Consider the following 25,710-nt stretch of genomic DNA (forward strand, 5'->3'; position numbering starts at 1 on the left):
GCATGGCCTGAGGAAGGTGAAAGGCGACTGTGGATTTGCTATTTTTGCCGTTGAAAAGTGAAAGAGAAAGAAGAGGAGAGAGGAAGGGAAAGAGAGAGAAGAGGAGGGGTGTGCAGCTGAAGGAGATAAGTCATAAGAGAGATAACCCTAAGGTTCACTTGTTGAAGGAACTCGGGTCGGGTCACCCGGTTTATTGGACTGGGCTGATGAATTACGTGGGCCGGGTAGGATGAAATGAATGTTGGGCTGGTCGGTTTGGGCTAATCCGAAAATATGATGGTTAATTGGGTTGATGAATTAAAAGATGGGCTAATATAGAGAAATAGCTTGGCTCCTAAATTTAAATAAAAGACCCATTTTAACTAATTATATACTAAGTTGAGCTAAAATATCACCTAATATAAAAGTATGTATCTATTAGCACTCAGATAAAAATAAAGTGACGTCGTAATAGCCGTGCGACAATATATTTGAAATTCAACAATAAGTAAACGTTATTATTTGATTGCGCGAAAATAAATGCGATGCGTGTGCACAAGCTGGTAAAAATGCTGAAATGCGAATTATGATAATACTGGTAATAATAATAAAAAAACAAATAATAATAATAGTAATAATAATAGTAACGGTAATAAAATAAAAGATAATAACAGTAGTGACTGCAATAGAATAATGAAATGTCGGTATTAATAAAAACTAATAATTATAGTAAAAAATGTAAATAATATTTTTTTTGAAGTTGCCAAAAATACTAGAAGCGTAAGTAGATATTTCGGAGGAAAGGTGGGACAAAATTGGGTGTCAACAATAACTACCTTGTTTCATGATATGATGCATCGATAGATCGAAGTCTATGCAGATGATGTTATCATAAAGTCGAGAGGAAGTTCAGAGCGTACCACGCACCTGCGTAAGTTCTTCGACAGACTTCGCAAGTTTAATATGAAGTTAAACCCTTCGAAGTGCGCATTTGGAGTGCTTGTGGGTAAACTTCTAAGATTCATAGTCAGCTGAAGAGGCATTGAACTAGACCCTACGAAAATCAAGGCAATCCAAGAACTGCCGCCTCTTAAAACCAAGAGAGAAGTCATGAGCTTCTTGGGAAGGCCGAATTACATTGGGCGATTTATAGCCCAGTCAACTGTGATTGTAGAACCGATACTCAAACTACTCTAGAAAGAAGCTCTCATAAAGTGGACGGAAGAATGCTAAGAGGCGTTCGAAAAAATCAAGAAATACCTTTCCAATCCTCCCGTCTTAGTGCCACCTAGGCCAGACAGCCCACTGCTACTGTACCTGTCAGTATCAGAGAACGCTTTCGGGTGTGTGCTAGCCTAACATGACGAAGAAGGCAAGAAGGAACATGTCATTTTGTTATATCCCGTATTTCATGCATTCGGATAATCGAGAAAATCGTGGCAAGTTAAGGACAAGATCATTTTCAAGAGTTATTTCGATGTACGAGTTGTTAGGAATATCATTTATGAACATTGGTAGTATGGAAATATTTGGAAAGGCCATGGATAAAAAGAGAAATTTGCAAAATGACTAATGGAAATAATGTGAAAGGCTAGGGGCAAAATGGTAATATTGAGAAAAGTCGAGGGGCAAAACGGTAATTTTACATAAGGTTCATGAAAGTTCCAAAAGGGGGCTGTATTGGCCATGTGACAAAAATTAAAAAAAAAATAAAAAAAAAGAAAAAGAAAAAGAAAGATGACAAAAATAAGTCATCTTTTCCTAGAAATTTAAGGAAATTTCTAGAGAGGGCATGTGCCCCTCACATGACCATGGGAATTATATATCTACATATAGGAGGGAAGTCTTCATTTTAATTGAAGAAAATTGGAGAGAAAAAAAAAAAAGAGAAAAACAAGTCATGGCATTCAGTCATGGCTAGCCAAAGATGGCTCTATGGAAGACTTAGCAAAAAAAATATATTCTCCTAGTTTTCCAAGCAATTGGAAGGCCCTCTACAACATGGAAGAGTTGTTGGAACAAGAAAATCATCCATTTGTACAAATTCATAACCTTAACCAAGAGGAAACTTGAAGGGGAAAAGGTAAGAACAAATCTTCTTTATATGTTATGGATGCTTGTGTATATTGTAGGATGCGTAAATGAATGAAAAACATGAAAACATGAATGCTGAAGTGTGGCCGTGTGGGGTGTGTGATTGGCTGTGTGTGTGTTGTTGTGTAGAGAAAGAATGAATTAATGTTATTAGTATTTTGGTTGTTGATGTAATGAATGGAAATGGATGAAAATGCATGAAAATATGCAAGTAGTTGTTGTGGCCGTGTGAGTATGTATATGGCAATGTGGCGGTATGGTGTTGTATATTGGAGAAGGGATGGATTAATTTTATTTAGTGTATTAGTTGTGTTGTTGTGGACTTTATAATGCAAATGGAAGTTTAATGATTCAAAGTTGAGGTTATAGTAGTTTATGGTTTGTTGTGGAAACTAATGTGAACCTAATATAATTCTTGAATTTATGTGAATGATGTTGTTAACGTGTGAGTTGTTGATGTAGTGTGTGAAAGTGAAAGAAGAAAATGTGTTGCTAATGTTCTTATTGAAGTTGGAAAGGTTCGGGTGGCATTGTATGTTGATTGGATCATTTTGAATATTGTAGTGTTGCTAGAAAAATTGTTGGTATTGTTGTTGATAATGTGGCCGAGTTCTATTCTCGGATTGTTGTTGAAATTGGCCGAGTTGTATTCTCGGGGATGGTATATTTACAGGGGAGGTGCTGCCGAAATTTCGGCAGAATATAAGTGAATCTATTTGAGAAGTTAAGACAAGCGAATGACATTGAATCTAATGGTTATGTTAATTCTCTTGAATGTAGATTAGCGGGTTTGGACTACTATTAAGAAACATGGGTTTGCACCCAGCTTCGTCGTCCGTTTTCCATAAAAAAAAAAAAGTGTGGTGTGGGCCCGACTAAACATTAGCCAATATGTTAAAAAAAAATTGTAGTCCCCATATTAAACACCAACCAACCAATATTAAAAAAAAAAAGTAAAAAACGTGAAACCCACCATCTCCAAACTCACGGGAAAAAAAAATGGATCCCATATTAACAAAATCAAGCAATATAAAAAAAAATCCCATATTAAAAAAATAAACAATGTCAAAAAAAAATGTGCAGACTTTGTATTCGTAGTAAAAACTAATATAATAAAGTTTTGGATACTGAGCACAAACTACAATGTTATATTAATCGTGTTTTGAACATAGTATCCCATATTGACAAAATCAAGCAATATAAAAAAAAAGTGAATCCCATATTAAAAAAACAAACAATGTCAAAAAAAAAAAGTGGAGACTTTGTATTCGTAGCAAACACTAATATAATAAAGTTTTAGATACGGAGCACAAATTACAATGTTATATTAATCGTGTTTTGAACATAATATATATATATATATATATATATATATATATATATTATATGCATAAAAATAGTGCAAACTAATAATGTCCAAAAGGGTGAGCCCATACTAAACAATACCAAGCACTATAAAAAAAAGTGTGGTCCCATATTAAACACCAACCAACCAAATTTTTTTTTTAAAAAAAGAAGTAAAAAAAGTGAAACCCACCATCGCCAAACTCAAGGGGAAAAAAAAAAGTGAACCCCATATTAACAAAATCACTATATAGAAGAGTGAGTTTTGGACAATGGATCGTCGTCCGTTGAGCATTAAAAAAAAAGTGTGGTCCCCATATTAAACACCAATCAACCAATATTAAAAAAAAAAGTAAAAAAAGTGGAACCCACCATCTTTAAACTCACGGGAAAAAAAAATGGACCCCATATTAACAAAATCAAGCAATAAAAAAAAGTGAATCCCATATTAAAAAAACAAACAATGTAAAAAAAATGTGCAGACTTTGTATTCGTAGCAAACACTAATATAATAAAGTTTTAGATACGGAGCACAAACTACAATGTTATATTAATCGTGTTTTGAACATAGTATCCCATATTGATAAAATCAAGCAATACAAAAAAAAAAAAAAAAAGTGAATCCCATATTAAAAAAACAAACAATGTCAAAAAAAAAAAGTGGAGACTTTGTATTCGTAGCAAATACTAATATAATAAAGTTTTAGATACAGAACACAAACTACAATGTTATATTAACCGTGTTTTGAACATAATATATATATATATATATATATATATATATATATATATATATATATATATATAAATAGCGCAAACTAATAATGTCCAAAAGGGTGAGTCTCATACTAAACAACGCTAAGCAATATAGAAAAAGAAGTGTGGTCCCCATATTATACACCAACCAACCAATATTAAAAAAAAAAGTAAAAAAAGTGGAACCCACCATCTCCAAACTCACGGGAAAAAAAGTGAACCCTATATTAACAAAATCAAGCAATATAAAAAAACTGAATCCAAATCAAAATTTGATAAAAAATAATAAGTATTTTACACTTTTAAATTAATCGAATTAAAATTAAAAGTATCAACTGATGCTTAAATATTGCTATTATTTTATCTCAAAGATAGAAAAAGACAAGTCTTCTCTTTAAAAAATATTAATAAATTTGCTGATTTTGTATTCGTAGAAAGCATTAATATAATGAAGTTTTAGATACGGAGCACAAACTACAATGTTATATTAATCGTGTTTTGAACATAATATATATATATATATATATAATCACTATTCAAAGATAACTATATACACATAAATGCACTATAATCTAAAGTGTTGGGCCCGTGCGCAGCACGGACATAGACCGTCTAGCAGTACTAAATGACTAATAAGCAACATTGTGTTCTTTTATCTTTGGGAATGGACTTTTGTTATAGACTGTTTTGTGGAAAAAATATCATTTCTGGCGGCGATGCTTCATTTCTTTCTCACATCCCAGCCATGATACATCAAAAAAAGTGTATTTTGGATGAGATCTTGTTGTTGGTTAGAGCAAAAATACTGAAGAGTTATTTCAATATCTCACATCCCATCGGTGAAACAACTGCTGCGACGAACCATGAAACAGTGCCATAAACCGAAGAAAATTACTGCAATTTATGTATTTTCTTAAAAATGATAACTTTTTTGATGTATTTCTATTAGTTAGTGCGAGGATTTTTTTTTTTTTAAATCCAAAATGATGTTGCCATTTTTTGGAAATGCTGACTGAAGTTTCGTAGTTTTTTTTTTTTTTTTTCCTGTTCGTTCTTTTTTAAATGTTTGTTGCTGCTATTGTTGATGCTGACTTTTTTAATCCTAAATAATTTTTTGTCTGACTTTTTAAAATGCCATTATATTTTACTTGAATGTTGATTGAATTTGAGGTTGCGTTAAAATCCTGAAAATGGGTTTTGTTGTCATAGTTGGGGTCTTCAGGGGCGGCTCTAGGGCTAGGCCACTTGGGCCGCTGCCTTAGGCCCCCAACATTTGAAGGGCCCCAATTTTATTATTATTATTATTATTATTATTATTATTATTATTATTATATATATAATTATTATAAATAAAAGTGTTATAGTATATTTTTTGTTATTTGATTAAGGTTATTTTATACTAATAAGTTCATAAATTATGATAATTTTCTTCTCTCATTAATTAGTATATTTTCCTTACTCATCAATTATAATTTTATCCTTTTTATATAAGAATTTTAAGTTATATACATAGACAACATAACTAATTTCTTTTAGAATCTTCTCTGAAACTGCATGAACAAAAAAGCATTCATGAACCGGTTTTCTTTTAGTGTAATTTAATATATTATATTAGGTTATTTACAATTTATTTTAGATATTCGCAAATGAGTGCTACTTAATAGAATATAGTTAAAATTGATTAGAAGGTATAAGTATTTCTGACACTGTCTATGCTCAAAACTTAAACTATTATGTTATATATGTTCATTTCTTTTCATGTCTGTGATGATAGAAATTTGGAGAATAAGTGAGGAAAAAGTGGTGGTGATAGAGCATATTTATAGGGAAGGAAACAAATTAGCAGATCACTTGGCTAATTTAGCTTTGGACACAGGGGACATACAATTCAATTCCTTTCATGACATGGAGAGCCACTGTAAAAGAATTGTGAACAGTGACAAATTACAGCTGCCCTATCTAAGAATTAGATCATGTTAAGGAGACTGAATATAGGGGGAAGGTGGGAGAAAAGGAGGTCCTCACACTCAAATCCTTTGGGAGGAGAATGTGAAGGATTTGGTTTACACTAACTGTTTGCTAATGGTTGCAGGTACACAAACTAACATAATGGAGGATTTTTAATTCAACAGGTACCACAGAACAACCACACCGAAGGAATACCAACAAGCAGCGAAACACAGTGTAATCAGGATGTTGAGAAGTTTTACCAGCATAAATTGCAACTGTTTGGAGGCACTTTTGACAAATGACATGAAGTGAAATTACTGCTCTTAATGATTGAGCACATGGAACACAACATACCTCTTGAGTACACATGGGCATACAGTTTCTATTTAGTGGTTGTTTCTTAGTTGGTGGTATTAGCACCCTGGGATGCTCATCCTACTGAGAACTGGTCATTAGTTAGAAAATGTACTGCCTTGGTGCATATAGAGGGCCAAATATAAAGCATGTGAGATATAGAAACAAAAGTTCTTTAGGGAGCAATTATTTCAAATTTCATTCTATTAGTAATTTTTTAACAATTTGTAATATCAAATTAAGACAATTATAAGTCTTAATTTGATCATTAGTTTAAATTTTGTATTTTTCATTAGCCTTTTTGGCTACAGTTGTACAGACTTCTGGATTTTTGATAAAATTTATAAAATTAGCCCTAGGCCAAAAGCCTAGTGGACTTTAATTTAAAAAAAAAAAAAAAAAAAAAATTCACTTTGTGTTTGGACATCAACATCAGATAATTCACCACTTCTTTCATTGTTCTCTTCTTCGTTTTTTTTTTTTTTTTGAATTCGCTATTCTTTTTGTCTTAAATGATTAATTTGTTGTTTAGAACACAACTTTTTTTTAGTGTACAAATTTTATAAAATAAATCTAACGGCCTCTTAATATGATTTCGCCTTAAGCCACGAGATCCGTTGAGCTGCAAAATAGATATGAGAGTTTGAGATTCAAAAGTTAGACGATTCTAAAAAATAAGTTGACTTGTGAACTGGTGTTATAGAATACTACTGTAATTTACTTTGACTAATTTTCTTGTTTTGATATTAATTCATAATAGTTCTACATTACGAGTTTTGGTATAGTGGATAAAGGATTTATGCTCCAGAATTTACTTAATTGAAGCTTTACAATGATCAACAATAACAACATACACAACAACATACACAGTATAACCTCACAAACTGGGAGCCGGAAGCTTTACAATCACTATTTTTTTTTCCTTTTAATAACTAAAGCTCAAAAGTATTTCCAAACTAGATATTGAGATTGGGGCTCAAATCTAAATTAGGCAAATGAAGCGCTTTGATCAGTAGCCTAAGACATGCAAATTGTCAAACAATGTCATATTGTGAAATCTATACTTCTTTTATTTTCTTCACATTTTTATGTCTACGTAGTTTTAAAAAATCGACAAAGCGATGTTATACCCGCTTGCCATAAGGTGCCTTCGGCCCTAAGAAGTGGGACGCCAAAGAATGGTTTGTTGAACAATTTTTGTCGAAGATATGCTTAATACACATGTTAAATATAATTTTCTATATACCATGCATTGATTATATTCTTCACGAAATTTCTGATCTTGCCGCTGAATTGGGGATGTGTAAGGCTTCTCTCTGCTCTAACCTTCTTAAGTATGAAATATATTTATCCAGAGGAGAGATTGAACTTTTCTCTTTCTAGAAGCTAAAGTAGCCCCAGCACAAAAGATTGCCACCTACTTAGCAAAATAAATAAAGCACACTTTACACTCTTGCTACTTTCATAACATTGTAGGTACCTGGGCATAACTGCTTGGCTCCACCACGTCACCCGTGAGTCATTCAGTGAACCCCAGTGTCATGGCCGCTTAGTTTTATTTAGATACTCGTGATTTTGTTAGACATTTTCGATTTAAATTTGAAAAAAACTTTTGTGTATGTTTTCAAGTATTCATTACGTAGATAAGTTAACCACTTAAAATATGTTGCCTCCTTTAACCATACGCATTAGCCTCAATAAGCAGTAAAACGCTTGAGAATACGCGCAAAAGTTTTTCAAAATTTGAACTGAAAGTGTCTTAATAGGAACACTTTATCATGTGTTTAGGTGCCCCATTGAAACAAGCCATAGTTCGAGTATCAAAATGAATATTTACTGGCAAATTGCAGGGTTGTCGATTTGTTAAGCCTAATTTTTAAATTCATGTATACATGCAATATTCCATTATTTTCAACAAATACATCTTCCAATTAAAATTCAAAAGGAAAAAAATTATATTCCAATTCTAAATTCAATGTTGTTATAAGTCTACTAAACATTGTCACAAGTTGTACTTTAAAGTTTCTGTTTCTTTCTTAAGTTCATGAAAGTAGGAATTCTTGAGCTTTTGAGGCTTTGCGTCTTTGAGGTTTCTGTTTTAACATTTCATGGAAAACACATCCATGTTGGGTGTCTTTGCTTTTGAGGTTTGTTCTAGGATTCTTCACCTTTTTTGTGTTTAAATTAAAGAGCTGTAAAAAGAAATGCTGGTCTACATCCTAATAGGTTGTGGACTGGACCGAACCCATTATTGGGCAAACAATCTGGCCCAATAGTCGTGTGCTCTCCCAAGCCCCAACTTACTTCACAGGCATACTGGTAAAAATGGTATGGGCTAGTCTTTTTTCGGGTCTGTAATTAAAAAATGGCCATGCGAAGACAAAATCTGGACACAATTACCTTAGCTAAAACACTGAAAAACTCTAGAAAAAAAATGCTTGAGTTCAGAAAAAAATTGTCAGAGTTCGAACTTCTAACAGGTGAAGATAATAATATCCTGGGAAAAGCTGAAAAGGTTGGTCTATGCATTTTTAAAGTGCGAGATACTTTTGTCCTCCGTGTTAAAAAATGAATATTTTTCAACGACTTTGGAATGCTGCTATTTTTCAATTACAGGCTCTAAAAATGGCTATTTGTGAACTTTTCCCGGTATACTGTAAGCCCTAAGCTAGAGTGATTCAAAATTTTAATGCAAGCTCATCTCAGCAGAGTAAACAAATGACAAACCTATCATACCTATCTTCCCAGTACTGCATATATTTCCGACCAAGTGGGAATTGATTTATTACAAAGTAAAATCAGTTTCACACAGAAAGACCAAGATATATGATGGATGTGCTTGAAGAAACTACTGCCATATACAACAGAAATTAATTAGATTATGAAAATAAGAAGAAACAGATGATTAGTTATCTGTTTCCGAAGAAATTGAAGAATGTCTCTGATCTTTGCCATGGTTTGTCTCTTCCTGACCCTGAGCATGCTTATATACACATATTAACATTTTCATTCAAATGTAATTTGTAGACTAGAAGAATAACGTAGATAATGTAGTTATCGTTTTTCGAAACACAAGCTGGCGGGGTCGTATCTTTTTTCCCCTTTTTTTCTACCAATTGGGGTTCTCCCTTCACCCCCCCCCCCCCCCCCCCCCCTCATGAGGATGGTCTACAAGGTTCATAACTACTCCTCTTACTATTGGACGCTTGCCTAGCTAACGCTTAGATCCGGCTCTATCTAAACTTTTTCTGATTCATCCCAACATTCCCCACTTGTCTGACTGTTGCTGAGCAGTTTTTGGATATCAAACGGACCTCCCCAGAAGGTAATTTTAATGTGACTGATTTTCCCTCTTTTGCAATCAGTTTCGCTACAACACCCGCTGCTCTAGCTAATTGTCCACCCTTTTCATGTGATTTCTATGCTATGTATGGCCGTGCCTAAGGGCATATTGGTTGAAGTAGATTCTTCTTTTGATCAATCAAAAACCCCTTCCCAAATTGTACAAGCTTCTTCCAAAACATACGGCTTTCTAGATGTAGATGATGATATCTACACAGATGGATCTCATATACGCCATAACGCATTTCACACTTCTTACAATCTTTCTGTACAATTTATTGCACAACCAACGCACAACATAATCAGATATAGCAGTTGGCAGCTAGTTGTGTCACCATTTTACTACACAAAAGTTAAATAATAGAGATGGGAATTGGTCTGCATAGTCTTAAAAATCTCATAAGAATATTACAAGAAGTATACCAAAAAGTAGAAAATCTTAATATGACACTAGGTAATAAACATCATAAATTATATAGACTCTAGGAATGGAGGAAGAGCATTCGATCTAAATATTGATTCATCAAGTATCAATTGCAACTAATTCTATATCAATTTGCAAGTCATAGGCATCAACCTAATGTAAATCTGAGTACGTAGGCTGATCTCACACTTGATACTACCTCACTGAAATTGGAATAGCTTTCACTTTCTAATTCACTTAATTGTTAATTGTCATAAAGAAGATATCAAGAGTCATTCAACAGTGAATTTCATTTTCCCAAATTAAATTGCTTTATGACTTTACCAGATTTTATAGAAAACGAACTATCCCATAAGAATATTCAGTTATTGCTGGATTAATGTTATAACTTAGTGATCGTAACTTCCACGCGAGTACAGAAGAGATAGTAATACCACCTATGACTATGAGTAACTCAGTAAAACTTTGGCTGCTTAAACTACTATGTACTCCATATTCTCACAATGCAAGAAAGCGACTTGTACAAAATCTCTAATTCAAAACCTTACAACCACAATTTATGTTCCTGAGTTAACTTGATAAATGATACAAGTCTTACATACATGGGCGGCTCAAGCACATTAGGGGCCTAAAGCCATAATTTAATGAGAGGCCTTAAGTTAAAAGAAAAAAAAAAGCTTTAATATATTTTGATTTAAATTCTATTCTTCTAGTTTCTAGAGATGCAAATATATTAATATTCTTTTTATAATCAATTCATTCTAATAATTCTTTTTCAATTAGTAATATAGTTAATCCAATTAATATTTATGAGGCGTTATTGAACTTAGGTAAGATTTTATCAATTCTAATTTTGAAAAACATGTTTCCGTTGAGGCAACAATTAGAGAATTATTAAAATTATTCGATAAGCAGTATAAACATTTGAAAAAAGCAAGTCTTTTTATTTGATCGAGTATATCGATTAGATTATTATCTACTTGTACAATTTCTCTTAACATTTCTAATTCAGAAATTAAGTTTAGACCATCGATATCGGGGTGAGTGAGTGATTACTATGTTTTATAAAACATTCAAGGTTAAGGAAATATTTTAAAATTCTTGTCATCTAATGATCTCAATTTGTTACCACCATACAGAAAATCAAAAAAAATTCCATACGCTTCAATTTTTTGATGGTAAACTTTTGCTAACTGAATTAACCAAAAATAATATCTCATACCAAATAGTCATACCCAATAAAAACTCAAATTTTTCAAGTTCGTATGTTGCTATACAATTAGCTTTACTTTTAGTTTTTGGTTCCCCACTAACTTATTTCAATAAAAGTATCTCTTATCGATGGAGTCTAAAATAATATTACTTTAATACTTTAATTATGACTTTTCCTACATGTTTATGGCAATGATTTAAGAATTAGAATGAACACACTATTCACAATAAAAAAAAAATACAGTAAAATTTTTATCTTTTATTTTAAAAAAAATTACTTTGCTATTAAAAGTATTTAATATTTTCTTAGTGAAAACTTATAAACCTGCTATTACTACCTTAGAGCCGGCCATGCTTACATATCGAGATTCTCGAGATTTTAGAGTTCAATTTCTATCAACAAAGCCTCAGAGCTAGGGCTGCATATCGGTCGGTTTGGTTCGGGTTTCAAAATTATCGGTTTAACTTATTGGTTATCGGTTTGTAGACATGTTAAACCGTTAAAATATCGGTTAATGGGTTATCGGTTAATCAGTTGTTGTATGTTATCGGTTCGGTTATCAGTTTAACCGTTAAGATTTCACACAACAAAAAAATGGCTTGACCACCAGTGGAACCTGCTTTGTCTGTCAACAATCAGTTATACTTTCTATTGCTCCCAAATAAACTATGGGATGGCAACCAAAGAAGCATTTGATCCATCAGATATTATGAAGCACAGAATGGAACTTTGTTAGCACAGGTAATTAGAAAATGAGGAGTACTGAGAGAATACTTCTTCCACCTCATCTATTAGATCAAATAATCATACGGATCTCTATTTTTCTTTTGTTTTAAAACTACTTCCTTTGAACATTAATATTAGACTCATACATCTCCTAATATTGAATCAAGCAAGATACTTAAATGACAATTTAACTGAATACTTCTTTCTGGCCTGTCTGCTCTAGGCAGCATATGAAATAATAATACGAGTATCACTGGATGATACTGCTGGAGGTACTAAATATAGGCAAGGGAAAGAATTGGAAGAACCTAAAGCAGAAGATTTTTTGACGTAAGCTTCATAGAGTAAACAGTCAAAACATCAGAAATACTGTATGTTTACATCATCCTAGCATTCTCTTTCTAGGCCATGAGATTCACTAACAACAGGAATACATGAAAACTAAATATCGTTCAACAAAAAAAAAAAAAAAAAATAAAGAAACTTAAGTATCAGAAAGAATGAGATTCAGTAACAGTAATGAGAATAAACAGTCTAGATCCAAGATCACAGTGTACAAGCAAATCTGCTTTCCAGTTCTCTTCAACTCCATGAATAAACAAGCTTATGACATTCTAAAAGGAAACAGGTAGTAAAATTTCTCCTTCCATTTAATCTCATAAAAATGCAGCACCACAACACCAAAAATCCAGCAATGCACAAGTATACAGTCTAATAAGGCTAGGCTGCCATCAACATTTGAAAACATATTAGCACCAGATAAAAGATAAGTTACCATTCCATATTAATAACTTCAAAACTGAAAGTAGCTAATGCAAGTGGTGTTATAGTTAGCAATAATTTGTCTAGCACCATCAGAATTTCAGAAAACCAAAAACAACAGTCAAACTGTCAAAGAACCAGAAAATTAAATCCAAACATAGTCCTAATAGTTCTAGTCAAGGCAACAAAACAAAAACTACTCAATCCTTATAGTGTTATGCTCTTGCTCCAAGCGATCCAAACAACACTTAACATGAGACCTTAAGAAGGAGGTTCCAGTATGCTTTGAATGGTAACGAACAACATATATAGAAGCATTCTTACGAGAAAAATAAAACAAACTACCAAAAGAATAAGATGAAATGGAGCTAAGTGTTCAGATTCCATTTGGTTTTGTGTAACTTGAGTTCAGTTCATCTTACATTGTAAAGAAAGAACACAAAAATTAAGTAGAGAACCCTTTTTGCAAGCAATGCTTCAACCAAAAACAGAAATTGCACAAATTATTACCAAGTTTGCAACATTAACAACAAAAAAACAAAAACAAATCCATAACCAAAAACTCAATTTGCAAGCAATACAAGAAGAAATTCCCACTATTTCTCAACCCAACAAAGAAAAGACATTAAATTTACAATTCTAAGGAAGTGATTTTCCTAATTTCCCAACCCCAACAAAAACTCCATAATAGAAGAGTGAGAATTGAAAATGTACCTGTTCGTGAAAGAGGCCGAAATCGTCAAAGAAGAGGCAAGAAAAAGAGGGGCTTGAGAATCATCGTGAATGGGTAAGACGTAAGAGAGGCTTAAAGAGAGGCTTGAGACTTAAAGAGAGGCAGAGAGACTGTTTTATGAAATGAAATGAAGTAACCCTAATTGTAGTGTAAGTGACTTAATATATACGAAAGGGTAGAAGTGTAATTAATTAAATTGTTATCGGGTTATCGGGTAACCCGTTAACAAAAATGGTCAACCCGCGACCCGAACCAATAAGCCAATAACCCAAAAACACCACCCGGTACCCGAACCGGTAATCCATTAACCCGAACCATTAACCCAATAACCCAATAATCGATTCGGGTTATTGGTTTAACCGTTAACATGCACAACCCTACTCAGAGCTCGCTAACCGCCTCGAATAATTTTTTTAACCTCATAAACAGAGGTTTGCCTCGAATTTAAAATAAAAATAAAAAAATCTCTGAGATAAATTCCAATTTGGACAAAAGATTATCTTCTTAATCATTGACCGAACAATTATACCCTTATAAGAGGTATAAAGAGTCATGTGTTAAATAGCTTTCCTATGCGATCATGAGCATCTCATTTTGGGAAGCACCCAAGATAACAGTTATCAAGAGTAATATGTTAAACAGCTTTCCACTTTGATTAAATTAATGAATGTTTTACTTAATCTGGTTGATTTTATTTTTCATCTTGTGGAGAAAACATTTGATAACATATTCATTAACAAGTCCTCTATAAAGATATATATCCCAATCAGATTTGTAATTACCTTAAGGGGAAATCTTCCTAAATCATAAACTAAATAAATGACCAGTTTCTTTTTTTACGGTAATAAGAACAACTATTATATGACAATAAAGTAATTTGTTTCCTCTGAATGTTTTGCTTTCCATATAGCATAAAAAGTCTCAACATATATACACACACACACATTCAAAGTAATTTCATAATTCTTTCAAAGTAATTTCATAATTCAATAGCATATATCCTAATTATCTTCTCAAGATGGTTCACTCCTTAGTGAAGATGATCTTCTTGTTGTTTATCATCATGCCCTACAATATTCAGGGTTGCGGGTTTTACGACCGTCGCGAGGTGCACATTCTGAATAATCTTCCTGAGAATTCTCCTTGGCTACAACTTCATTGTGCATCTGCAGATAACGATTTTGGGCACACTTACCCTGCACTGAGAACAGATTACAAATGGCATTTTTGCGCAATACCTGATCGTACTTTATTCTTTTGTCACTTTTGGTGGGGTCTTAAAGATGCTGTATTCGATGTATATAACGATGTGAAACATTGCGTTCATGATGCAAGTTCTTTTATGCCAAAGGATAATGGAAGATGCATATATATGGTGAAGGATGATGGTATCTATTTGGGTTATGAAGATCAGAAGGGTCAACCAATTTATAGAAAATACCGTGAATGGTCATCATGAGCAGCAGTTTTTCTGTTTGTAAAAGTGTATTAGAAGAAAATATGGGCTGCCAACGATATTCATTTATTTTAGCAAACTTGCATTCTTATATATGGATGTTAATGTTATATATGGATGTCAATGTTTCCAATAATGCAAGCATTTGCGGCATTTCCCCTTTAATTTGCTAGCATGCAATCCCCTTTTCATCAACATGAAATCAAAATGTCCCATTGGAAAGTTGAAGGACCCCTATGCAACTGACAGAAAAATTTATCCAGCCCCGATACTTTTACAAATTTTTATTAGTTTGTCATGGTTAGTGCAAATTCGAGAAAATGTGTACCGAGTGTATTGCACAAAAATGCATTAGTTTTCATTTAAATGAACGTTCAAGGGGTATGGTAAGGAATAATGATAACGCGATTCATGGTGCAAATTGGACTCGTAAATTTGCAGCTACAATGACGAAAATCGGATCCATATATAGAGTTTATGACTGTCAGGCAGGGAAAGATCAGAAACTGCAGGGTCGTGAATTAGTGGAGGCTCTTTTTTGGTCAATATTAAATTTTACTATCATGTTATGAATGAAAATAGCTTCATAACGGGCACTTTGGGAAATTTAGAAAATTATGTGTCGGATCCGGTTATGTTAGTTAAAAAGGAAATGCATAGGAAGGTTTAGGGAATGCTATTATAGCTTCTCATTCCCTTCTCTATTTGGTGACTTGCACAAAAATAAGTGACAACAGACAAGTCTTACATATCGAGATTCTTGAGATTTTAGATTTTAATTTCTATCAACAAAGCCTCAGAGCGTGCTAAAAGCAATAACTATATTGGTTACTCGTCTTATTTGCCACAAAGATTGCAGAAAAGTGGATAGACCCTTGAACATGCATGAAACAGTAAAGCATAAACTGGAATATTTTTCAGGAACTACAGATCATTTTTGTCACAGCCTTTTGTTTCTTTTGCTACTATCTTGTACTCTTCATCACTAGCTCAATGATGGAGTATGAAGTCATGCATCGCAAATGCTTTTATTCTTTATCCATGTTTGGTTTCAGTGGTTAACTATATCAATGCCACTCGTTGACATACATTTATTTTGCTTCATTGGCAATTTCTGTGTGTCCTCGAGCAGATTTAGAAATTTATAATCCCTTTGTTTATATGTACAGACTCTTATATGCCACACATAGGCATATATCTATCTGCATTGACATGCTTCCGTGTCATATATTTTCACATGCATGTATTAAAGATTAATTTCTTTTGATAATTTTGAAAGAAAACTGCAGGTTCAAAATGTGAATACTGAATGGGAAACTTTTAGCAGAGGGTATCTTGCTGTTAATTCCTTACAAAATCTAGGAATAACTTCAACTCTTCTTACAATAAAGTCTTTTTAAAAATCACCAAGTGCTTTTTGTCTCCGCTAGGATTTGAACCTGGGACCTCGTGATTTTCTGCGACTTCATTGACCGCTAAGTCACACACTTGGGAGTAGTAAAAAAATATCTTATACCCTCTTAGACAGCTAAAAGAGTTACATCGTCTACTTCTGCATGTTTTCCAGTTAAGTATATAAATCACAACAGCGACTGCACCTCAACATTATTAGAGCTTGAACAGGTTTCAGTAAGAAATTTGAGAGTAAGGCCAATACTAATTGCATTCCAACACAACATACTTGAAATAAAAGGAAGTATAACAACTAATGGAATAACTTACCATTATAAACAGGAAAGATACATAAATCAGTTCTGAAGGTAAACGACAGGTTGTAGTTGTTAAAAAAAGACAATCACTTCTATAGTGAAACAATAACATATAGCATAAAAAGGAGATTAAATAAGACATGAGTCTGACTCAATACAGAGTTGGTGTGACCCAAGTTGGAGGACAAAAACGACTGAGGGAAACACTGTCGTAATGTGGCTGGATGCTGCCATCTGTTAAGTTGAACACCCCCATGTCCAAGCCGCCTCCTTCTTCATAGGCTAGGTATGTTTCAAAAAAATCATCTGTAAAATAAATATGATTGGGCTTGATTCCGGGAAATTGAGAAGCTTGGACTGAAAGAGAAGAGTTAGCACCCAGAAAAAATGCCCGGTCCCCTAATTCCCTGGTTTGTGTCACTTTGCAAGTAGCTAAATTGACCTGGAAAACTTGAAAATTTGTCGTCCCATATGTTAGCTCCTCTCACTGCTCCTCAATACGTTCTGCCGGGATGAGCGTCAGTGGAATCCTGTCGGAATCATCTATGATGGCCCTAAATTGAACACCATATCGCACAATTACAAATAATGATCCTAGTGATTCTACTATGTATAAGTGTTCTCGATAGTCTCCAGGTTCGGTTGGTACCTGCGCTATGATGTGACTTTTAGTGGGTTCAGGGCCAACAAAATCAGCAACATCACAAACTAGAACTTGGCTGCAATAGTCCACGGCATAAATTTGGCCATTAAAATATACCAAATCAGCAAGTCGTTCGTGATTGGTTCCTTCCCATCTAACTCTAGTCCATCTCAAATCGCCTGGTCTCCAGAAACTGAGGAACCTCATGCCTCCCTCAATGACCACGAGAACATAGTTGGATGTATGAGAAGGATTAGCTGACAAAACTGCCTTGCGAATAAAGCTCATCAGCCAGCCAGTCCGGTGATCCTCATAATCTTCAGTGGTATTTTGATGTGGCAATTCAATCTGAACACCGGAAAAGGGATGTAGCAGACTAATTTCACCCTCATCTTCTCCGACTGTGATAAGCCAACCCATAGACTCCATACATCGTTTTCTGCTAGGTTTCGGGACCCTCTTCTTCAAAATCATGCCATTATAGAGGCTGAAGAATTTCCGAAAGGAATTTCCCTCATCCTCTTCCTCTGCTAAGATCAGCCAAGGAGCTCTAGGCAGGTCATTGTTAAAATTATTCTAGGTGGCCACAGAGTGCCAGGATTTGCAGACAGCACCAAAATTTAGGTAGTCTTCAATCAAATTAAAACGTGCAGCTATCAGAACAGGCAGATCATATTGAAGTTCCGACCAATCAGCCATCTCCTGTGCCATACTAGAAATTTCAAGTTAGAGACCAAACCCTACTATGTATATGTATAGCTAAGAAAAAATCCCTCTTTTAGGGCACGATTCAGAATTATTTTAAAACAGGGCGGGACGAGCACGAGACTTAATTTTTGGAAAAATTTAATACTTAGGTAAGAAAGAAGCTATAACTGTCACTTTTGGATTATAATTTGCTAGTTTAAGATGTTAAATTTTACCTATCTTGGAAATTTGACACCCCATACAGCGATTTTTCTAGGACTAGCAACTTTAATTTGGTCCCCGAAAGATGATATTCATGAAACTGAGATTGCGAATAAAACCTCCGGCCGTCCACAGCTCCCTAATATCTCCAGCCCACCACGATTTTGTTCTCCAAGACCTTTCCAATGCTAAATTCATTTTTTTTTTTGCGCGGATTGTCCTTCATTTGGGGTGGTCATTAATTTTTGTCCTTCAAATAGGTGGTCTTTAAATTTTACCATCACCTAATATTCTGAGGTTGTGGGTTCGAAATCCAGCCCAGCTCAGTTTAAAATGCAAATTCTATCTTGCGAATTTTTTTAAAATTTTTGACTGAGTGAGAATTCGAATCCGAAATCAGAGGACTTTAAGCGAAGGGCAAAAGTTAAAGACCACCAATTTGAGGGGCAAAATTAAAGACCACCCCCAACGAAGGGCAATCCTGCAAATTCACTTGCATAGATGAATTCGGTTATTTGCACGATTTCCTTCAAAGGCACTGCTCTTTAATTTTTCCCCATCAAATTGTTGGTCTTTAATTTTTGTCCGTCGCCTAATATCTCGAGGTTCTAGGTTCAGAACCTCTGCTCAATCAAACAGAAAAAAAAATTGCAAGACAGGACTTCATAGCAAAATTAGGCCTATTCAGGCGTAATAAGGCACACCTCTGCCTAAATAGGCCTAACTTTTCGGGTAAAAATTTGTCTTAAGGCAAACATCTACCTAAATAGGCTTAATTCTGCTACAAACTTCTGCCTTGCGATTTTTTTTTAATATTTGATTGAGGTAGGTTCAAACACGGAACCCATGAATTTTTAAGCGAAGGTCAAAAATTAAAGATTTCAAATTTGAAGGGTAAAAATTAAAGACTAGTGCCTTTGAAGGGCATTCCGCACAAAAAAAATGATATGAATTAAGTGCAAATAAAACATGAATTAATTTAATTCTTTTCCCTCAAATTTATAGCTGAATTAGAAATGCTACTTTTATTTCAAAATGTTGAGAAATATTCTAGAAAAAGTTAAATAAAAAAGTTGTGCTGTTTAGCTATTAAGAAAAGAAAATAACAAAATCTAACATAGAAAAATGATCCACCATTTATTTTTTTGCCATATATGCGACTTACACTTAAATAACAAAATCATGTTGCGATATATGCAACTAAGTCAGTCCCAGTATATATTATATATATGAAAAATATTGTTAGGTTTGCTCTGAAAAAGAAAGGACCATTTGATGTTATTGACTTACAAAACTAAATTGTCAGACAAGTAAACCATTAATACAAGTTGAAGAAAGAAGCTAGAATTGATAAATTCGGTAGAATTATATAGTCACCATGTCAGGATTATATTGTCTCTGGGAGACTATTAAGTTCAGAATAGTCCTCGCTATGTTTCAGCCACAATCACATTTACTTAATATCATATAGGAGTATGGGAACCTTCCATGAAGAAAGGTGTCGAGTTCCTACATCGGCTATACATTTAGAAACGAGAAGTATATAATAAAAAATCCTTCACCCAATGTCAATTTTTTATCATGATATCAGGGACTCCAACAAAATGATGGTCTCAAATCTCATCAACCACAAAAGCTAAATATTGGGCAATTGGACTTTCTGTCAAACGAACAAAATGAGAGAAACTTTCTGCCTATGATAGGAAAACATTTAGGTTTTATTTGTCACAAATATTTCTTTCATACCACAGTCGCAACATGCAAACGTACTTATACTACTTACCACTTAACATTCCATTTTTCCAGCACCCCATCATCCTCGTCTATAATAGGTAAACATCCACCACATTTATTATTAAGCTGCACAAGGTTAACTTATTAACTATACAAGTCGTCATCGTCTCCGGCAGCATTAACAGAAGCGAATGGGTCGGATGTTGCCCCGGTTTCTGTAGCATTAGCTGCGTGCTCTGCGAATTTGAATTCAGTTCCAAGTCCCCGTGATTGCTGTAATGTTTGAGCAAAAAGCTGGTACTTCCTAATGTCAGCATCACTCACACTTCGTCTAGCATATTTCATGGACTCCTCAAAGTGTGCAGCCTTTATTTCAGCCACGTCATCAGTATCATCTTCATCCATTGCTTCAGGGTTTTCTCCTCTCTTCCTCTCTCTCTCAATATCCTGTCATTCCCCCAATCAAAGAGAAGTAAATTAAACTATCAAGAAATTGCAAAAAGAGCAATTTACATATAGCAAGTATATCATCACTAAACATTCACCAGAATTTACATGTAAAGGATGAGGAATGTCATTCCAGATAAATGGACCTTCTGTCAGGAAGGTTAAGATGTTGGAAACAATTGTAGAAACTACCAAGTATAACTAGTACTGTAGGAGTTTTCCACCCTCACACCAAGGTGAAGTTTCAAACATACCCGGATTTGATTTGTCAGACGTCACCCAACTAATAGTAACGGAAAAGTCACTCAACTAATGGTAAATTGGTAATTACCTCAAAAAGTCACTTTTCTTTGTTTTAAAACACAAACCAAGGCAAATCTGAAAATAAATCATATGACCAAAACAAGGAATTCTAGTATATTAATGTGCAAAAAGAAGCACCTTTTACCTTTTCAATGTTTTCTCTAATGGCGTATTTGCATGCTCGTTGACAAATCTCAGTTATGTCTGCACCACTAAAACCATGTGTATACCGTGCTAGAGCTGCCAGATCCACGTCCTTAGAGACGGGGGACTTCCGCAAACATGCTTTGAAGATTTGAAGACGGGAAGCTTCATCTGGGAGGGGAATGTAAATTAATTGGTCTAGACGCCCTGGTCTGAGCAATGCAGGGTCAATAATGTCTGGCCTATTTGTTGCCCCAATGATGAATACTGTTTTCTTTGCCGTCATACCATCCATCTCTGTCAACAATTGATTGAGTACTCTATCAGCAGCACCACCAGCATCTCCCACAGAATTCCCCCTCTAAAAGAGGGACATATGCAACAAGAGTTAGATCAAGAAAATATAAAATTGTGACAGAACTGAAAACAGAAATCCATATCAGGCTCAAGTCTTTGAGGTAGTACCTGCGTAGCAATGGAATCGAGTTCATCAAAGAACAGTACACACGGAGCAGACTGTCGTGCCTTGTCAAATATTTCCCGAACATTTGCTTCACTTTCTCCAAACCACATTGTAAGCAACTCTGGTCCTTTCACACTTATGAAGTTAGCCTGACACTCGTTTGCAATAGCTTTGGCAAGTAAAGTTTTGCCACAACCAGGAGGTCCATAGAAAAGAACCCCTTTAGAGGGTGACATGCCAAACTTCTCAAACTTCTCAGGATGCTCAACCGGATACTGAACAGTCTGCCAAAAGCAAAGTGGATTTCCAAGTAAGAACAGTAGGAAAGCAAATGAAAGAACTTTAAAAACAAGGAAAATTGACATAAATAGCCATCAACCTAAAACAAAATATCCGGCAAATGTATAGTATACCATGAATGCTCTCTGTCTACTGGGAGAAAATATTTACACCAAGTAGCCCATATTTTGAGTTTGTTATCCGGTTGAGCCCATATTTGGGTATAAACACCTTTTATACACTATTATCCACCTTTATACAAGGTTGATACATTATGTATAATGCTTTTCCCCAGGTATAATATTGTATATTGGGCTGTATATTTTTGAAAATTTCCCTATATATTATGTATATTGGCTAATGTAAAAGATTTTTGGACACCACCACCCCACATCCAACCCCCCCCCCCCCCCCCCCCCCCCAAACACACACAAACAACAAACCCAAATATTTAAAAAAAAAAATAGAAAAGAACCCTTTTTCTTTCCCCTGGAACTGAAACTCATGAACTGTTAGCTCTTATGAATAGGAACAACTATCAAGTTGTTTCTCACTGTCCAGGTTTTGGCAGACAATATATACAAACACTACAGCATCATAAGTTCATAATCACATACCTCTTGGAGTTCCCGCTTGATATTTTCCAGCCCTCCAATATCCTCCCAAGAGGTGTTGGGTACCTCCACAACCTGAAAACCAGGAGATCCAGTTATCTAGAAGTAGCAAAAGGAAACAGATACCGCGAAAGACAGGGAACAGTTAACTTCCACTTGAAGGAAGGCTTTAATTATGAATAGATTGAACTCACCGTTTCTCGTAAAGCTGATGGATTTGAAGCACCCAGAGCAGTTTGAAAATGCTCATTAGTCACAGCCATTGAATTCAACACTTCAGCATCAATGGTCTCGTCCTCCAAGTCAATAACATCCATTTTCTCCCTGATACACTGCAACGCAGCCTCGGTGCACAAGGCAGCAAGATCAGATCCGACATAACCATGTGTGTCTTTTGCAACTCTCTCTAGATCAACCTGTGACAGCATCAACAAAAATTTGATTAAACTACTCATAATTGGTTAAACTAGGTAACTCTAGTAAGCAATGGGAACAAGCATAAGACCAGCTCACATTATCATCGAGCTTCATATTTTTAGTATGAATCCGTAGGATCTCCAGCCGCCCTACTTCATCTGGTACGCCGATGTCAATCTCTCGGTCAAATCTCCCAAATCTCCGGAGAGCAGGATCAATACTGTTTGGTCTGTTGGTGGCTCCCATGACAATCACATGAGATCGAGACTTGAGCCCATCCATTAATGTCAGAAGTTGGGAAACTATGCGCCGCTCAACTTCGCCGTGTGTCTTTTCTCTCTTTGGAGCAATTGAGTCTAACTCATCAATAAATATGATAGATGGTGCGTTCTTTTCAGCTTCCTCAAATGCCTTCCTCAAGTTACCCTCACTCTCACCAGCCAATTTGGACATTATTTCAGGCCCATTAATTAAAAAGAAAAATGCACCAGTCTCATTTGCCACAGCTCTGCCAATCAAGGTTTTCCCCGATCCAGGAGGACCATACAGAAGAATACCTTTTGGTGGTTTCACACCAATTGACTTGAACAACTGTGGATGCCTTAGAGGGAGTTCAACCAGCTCACGAATCTGAGCCATTTGCTTCCTCATACCACCAACATCATCATATCCAACTTCATTTAGTCTCTCCTCATCTTCACGCTTGATTGGTTCTCCCTCGCAAAAGATCTCTGTATCAGGTGCAACAACACAATATTCTCCGGGCTCCGTCTCAACCACTTTAAATTCAACACTACGCATACCACCTCTGACTGCAAAGAGATCGCCCTTCCTGACAGGGCGGTAAGACTCCAAGAAGTATGCTGTTGTGTCAACAACGGCAAATGCAAACAGATTTTAAGACAGTTTTAAATGAGAAATAATATAATCTAGATAATGAAAATGACAAGGATATTGAGCATGGAAGAATTTAAATTGTGGCCTTACGCTTCAAGTACGCATCAAACAGGTTGCCAGTCATCCCCTCAACTGTGTCATCAATTGGAAGAATGTGAACACGCTTCGCATACTTAACATCAGGACACTGGTGTACAGACACAACATCCCCAAGACGAATTCTAAGATTAGCTCGAACGACTTTGTTCAATCTGATCTTAGGTTCTTCACATTGTTCATCTGCAAGGACAACACAAACAGTGTCCTTTCGTTTTTTACCCTACAGCACAAGTTTCTCTTAGCTTTCTTACAAATCAATGACACATGTAAAAGTGATGGAGAACAAAGAACATCTTCTACATACCCGCCAAGTTTATCAACTTTTTGGAAAATGATAAAAAGAAGGATACCCCTATTGTCAAACAGAACAAATATAGGGAAAGACCAGAATTTCAACAAACCTTTAGCAAGACAGTATCTCCTCGAAACAGTTGCAGCTCTTCCATTTTATTAGGGTGCATAGACACAACTGAATTGTCATCATTTAAGGCCTCATCAACAATAAGGCGGTTAGGGGATTTCTTCCTCTCCAAAATTGCAGTCGAAAAATCTTTTTTATTGTTTTTCCTAAATTTTCAACACAGAAAACTTTAACAGTTAGAAGTATACTGGCTATATATCATCAAATAAGAGAAACTTCATATATATGTTTAAACTAAAAGGTGAAGCAAATTCAATCCGCAGATTAAAATTTGTAACAGAAACACAAAATACACATAGCAGAAACCAAAAATAGCTACTAGTACTATTTAATTTATACAAGTACAATAAGACATAGCATATGTGATGAAAGAAAAATAGAACATACGGGTCTGAAGTGGAAGAACTTGGGTGTGCCATGATCGTACTGTTACAGAGAGCTCTTGAAATCGGTGGATTATGTGTAGAAACAAAGTTGCAGAAGTAGAAGAAAGGACAAATGTTACAAAGTTTTTCAGTAATTATAACACGTCTAAAATTCCAAAATATTGTATACTTGTCGTTTCAACAGACAATTCACCTGTCCACGTGGGTCCCGTTACTTAGTTTCATTCTTCTTCTTTTTTTCCTCTCTTTTGACTCCTCGTACACGTACATGGATATTGGATAAGGATTAGGATTAAAGTTTACACATTGTTTTGTCGACGGTTTATATACAGGAAAAACTTTTATGATACCTTAATTAATAAATATCTTAACTACTTTATCATAGTATAAGTTGATAAAAATATTGAGTGGGAATAAGTTTTTCTATTTATATAATTTGACTAGTAAATATGTCTGCGCTTCACGCGGTGCATCAGTCATTTTTTAAGTCACAGTTGTTAATAAGTTTTTTTCATTTCTATGTCATATCCGGAAGAAAAAAAAATGCTTGTTGCAAATTCAATATTTCCATCACCGTTAAGTACTATTATCATAAGCAATCTCTTGGGAAAATGAGCTAAAAGGGTTCTTTGAGAGTGGAACGAAGAATATGAGATTTCTATTTCTTTTTCTTTTTCTTTTGTTATAAACATTTAATTAGGGGTTAATTATTAAAAGATGGGGTTGAATTAAAATATTTGTAAACTTAGGGTAAAAAATTAAAAGATCAAAAACTTTTAACAAAACCCAAAAAATCCCATCCATTAAAATATTTGTAAACTTAGGGTAAAAAATTAAACGGAAAAGGGCCAAAATTACCCCTGAACTTTGAAAAATAGTTCATCCATACCTTTCGTTATATTTTAGGGCCAACTATACCCTTACCGTTATACTATGGGGTCAATTATACCCTTATGTCTAACTGCTGCCACGTGACATCATCCCAGCCCTTCAAAATTATTTTACCCTCAAATAATTTTTTACCCACTAAAATAACTCAACCCGACCCGATTTTTTTTCCAGCCCAAACTAATACGGAATTATTTTTTTTTTTTTTTGCTGGAAAAAATATC

General features: G+C 34.7%; 1 protein-coding gene, 1 long non-coding RNA gene and 1 pseudogene across 2 annotated transcripts in view; all 3 read right to left on the reverse strand.

Moving 5' to 3' along the window:
- Nucleotides 1-132, reverse strand: part of LOC132632620 (uncharacterized) — a 10,880-nt gene extending 10,748 nt beyond the window's left edge. Inside the window, exon 1 of the long non-coding RNA XR_009579446.1 lies at nt 1-132. This exon is cut by the window's left edge and continues 631 nt beyond it. This is a non-coding gene — a long non-coding RNA (uncharacterized LOC132632620).
- A 16,700-nt stretch (nt 133-16,832) lies between these two features.
- On the reverse strand, nt 16,833-18,673 carry LOC132632621 (F-box protein At2g26160-like; annotated as a pseudogene).
- Nucleotides 18,674-20,071: 1,398 nt separating this feature from the next.
- On the reverse strand, nt 20,072-24,754 carry LOC132632622 (cell division cycle protein 48 homolog). The gene is made up of 9 exons (XM_060348616.1): nt 24,600-24,754; nt 24,193-24,358; nt 23,783-24,011; nt 22,892-23,658; nt 22,573-22,794; nt 22,382-22,453; nt 21,488-21,769; nt 21,024-21,383; nt 20,072-20,575 (listed from the first exon to the last, which is right to left on the reverse strand). The coding sequence occupies exons 1-9, from the start codon at nt 24,629-24,631 to the stop codon at nt 20,273-20,275; spliced, it is 2,433 nt and encodes an 810-aa protein (XP_060204599.1). The 5' UTR covers nt 24,632-24,754; the 3' UTR covers nt 20,072-20,272.
- Nucleotides 24,755-25,710: the final 956 nt, after the last annotated feature.

This window comes from Lycium barbarum, chromosome 3, assembly GCF_019175385.1.
Source record: "Lycium barbarum isolate Lr01 chromosome 3, ASM1917538v2, whole genome shotgun sequence".
In the NCBI taxonomy this organism is placed as follows: domain Eukaryota; kingdom Viridiplantae; phylum Streptophyta; class Magnoliopsida; order Solanales; family Solanaceae; genus Lycium; species Lycium barbarum.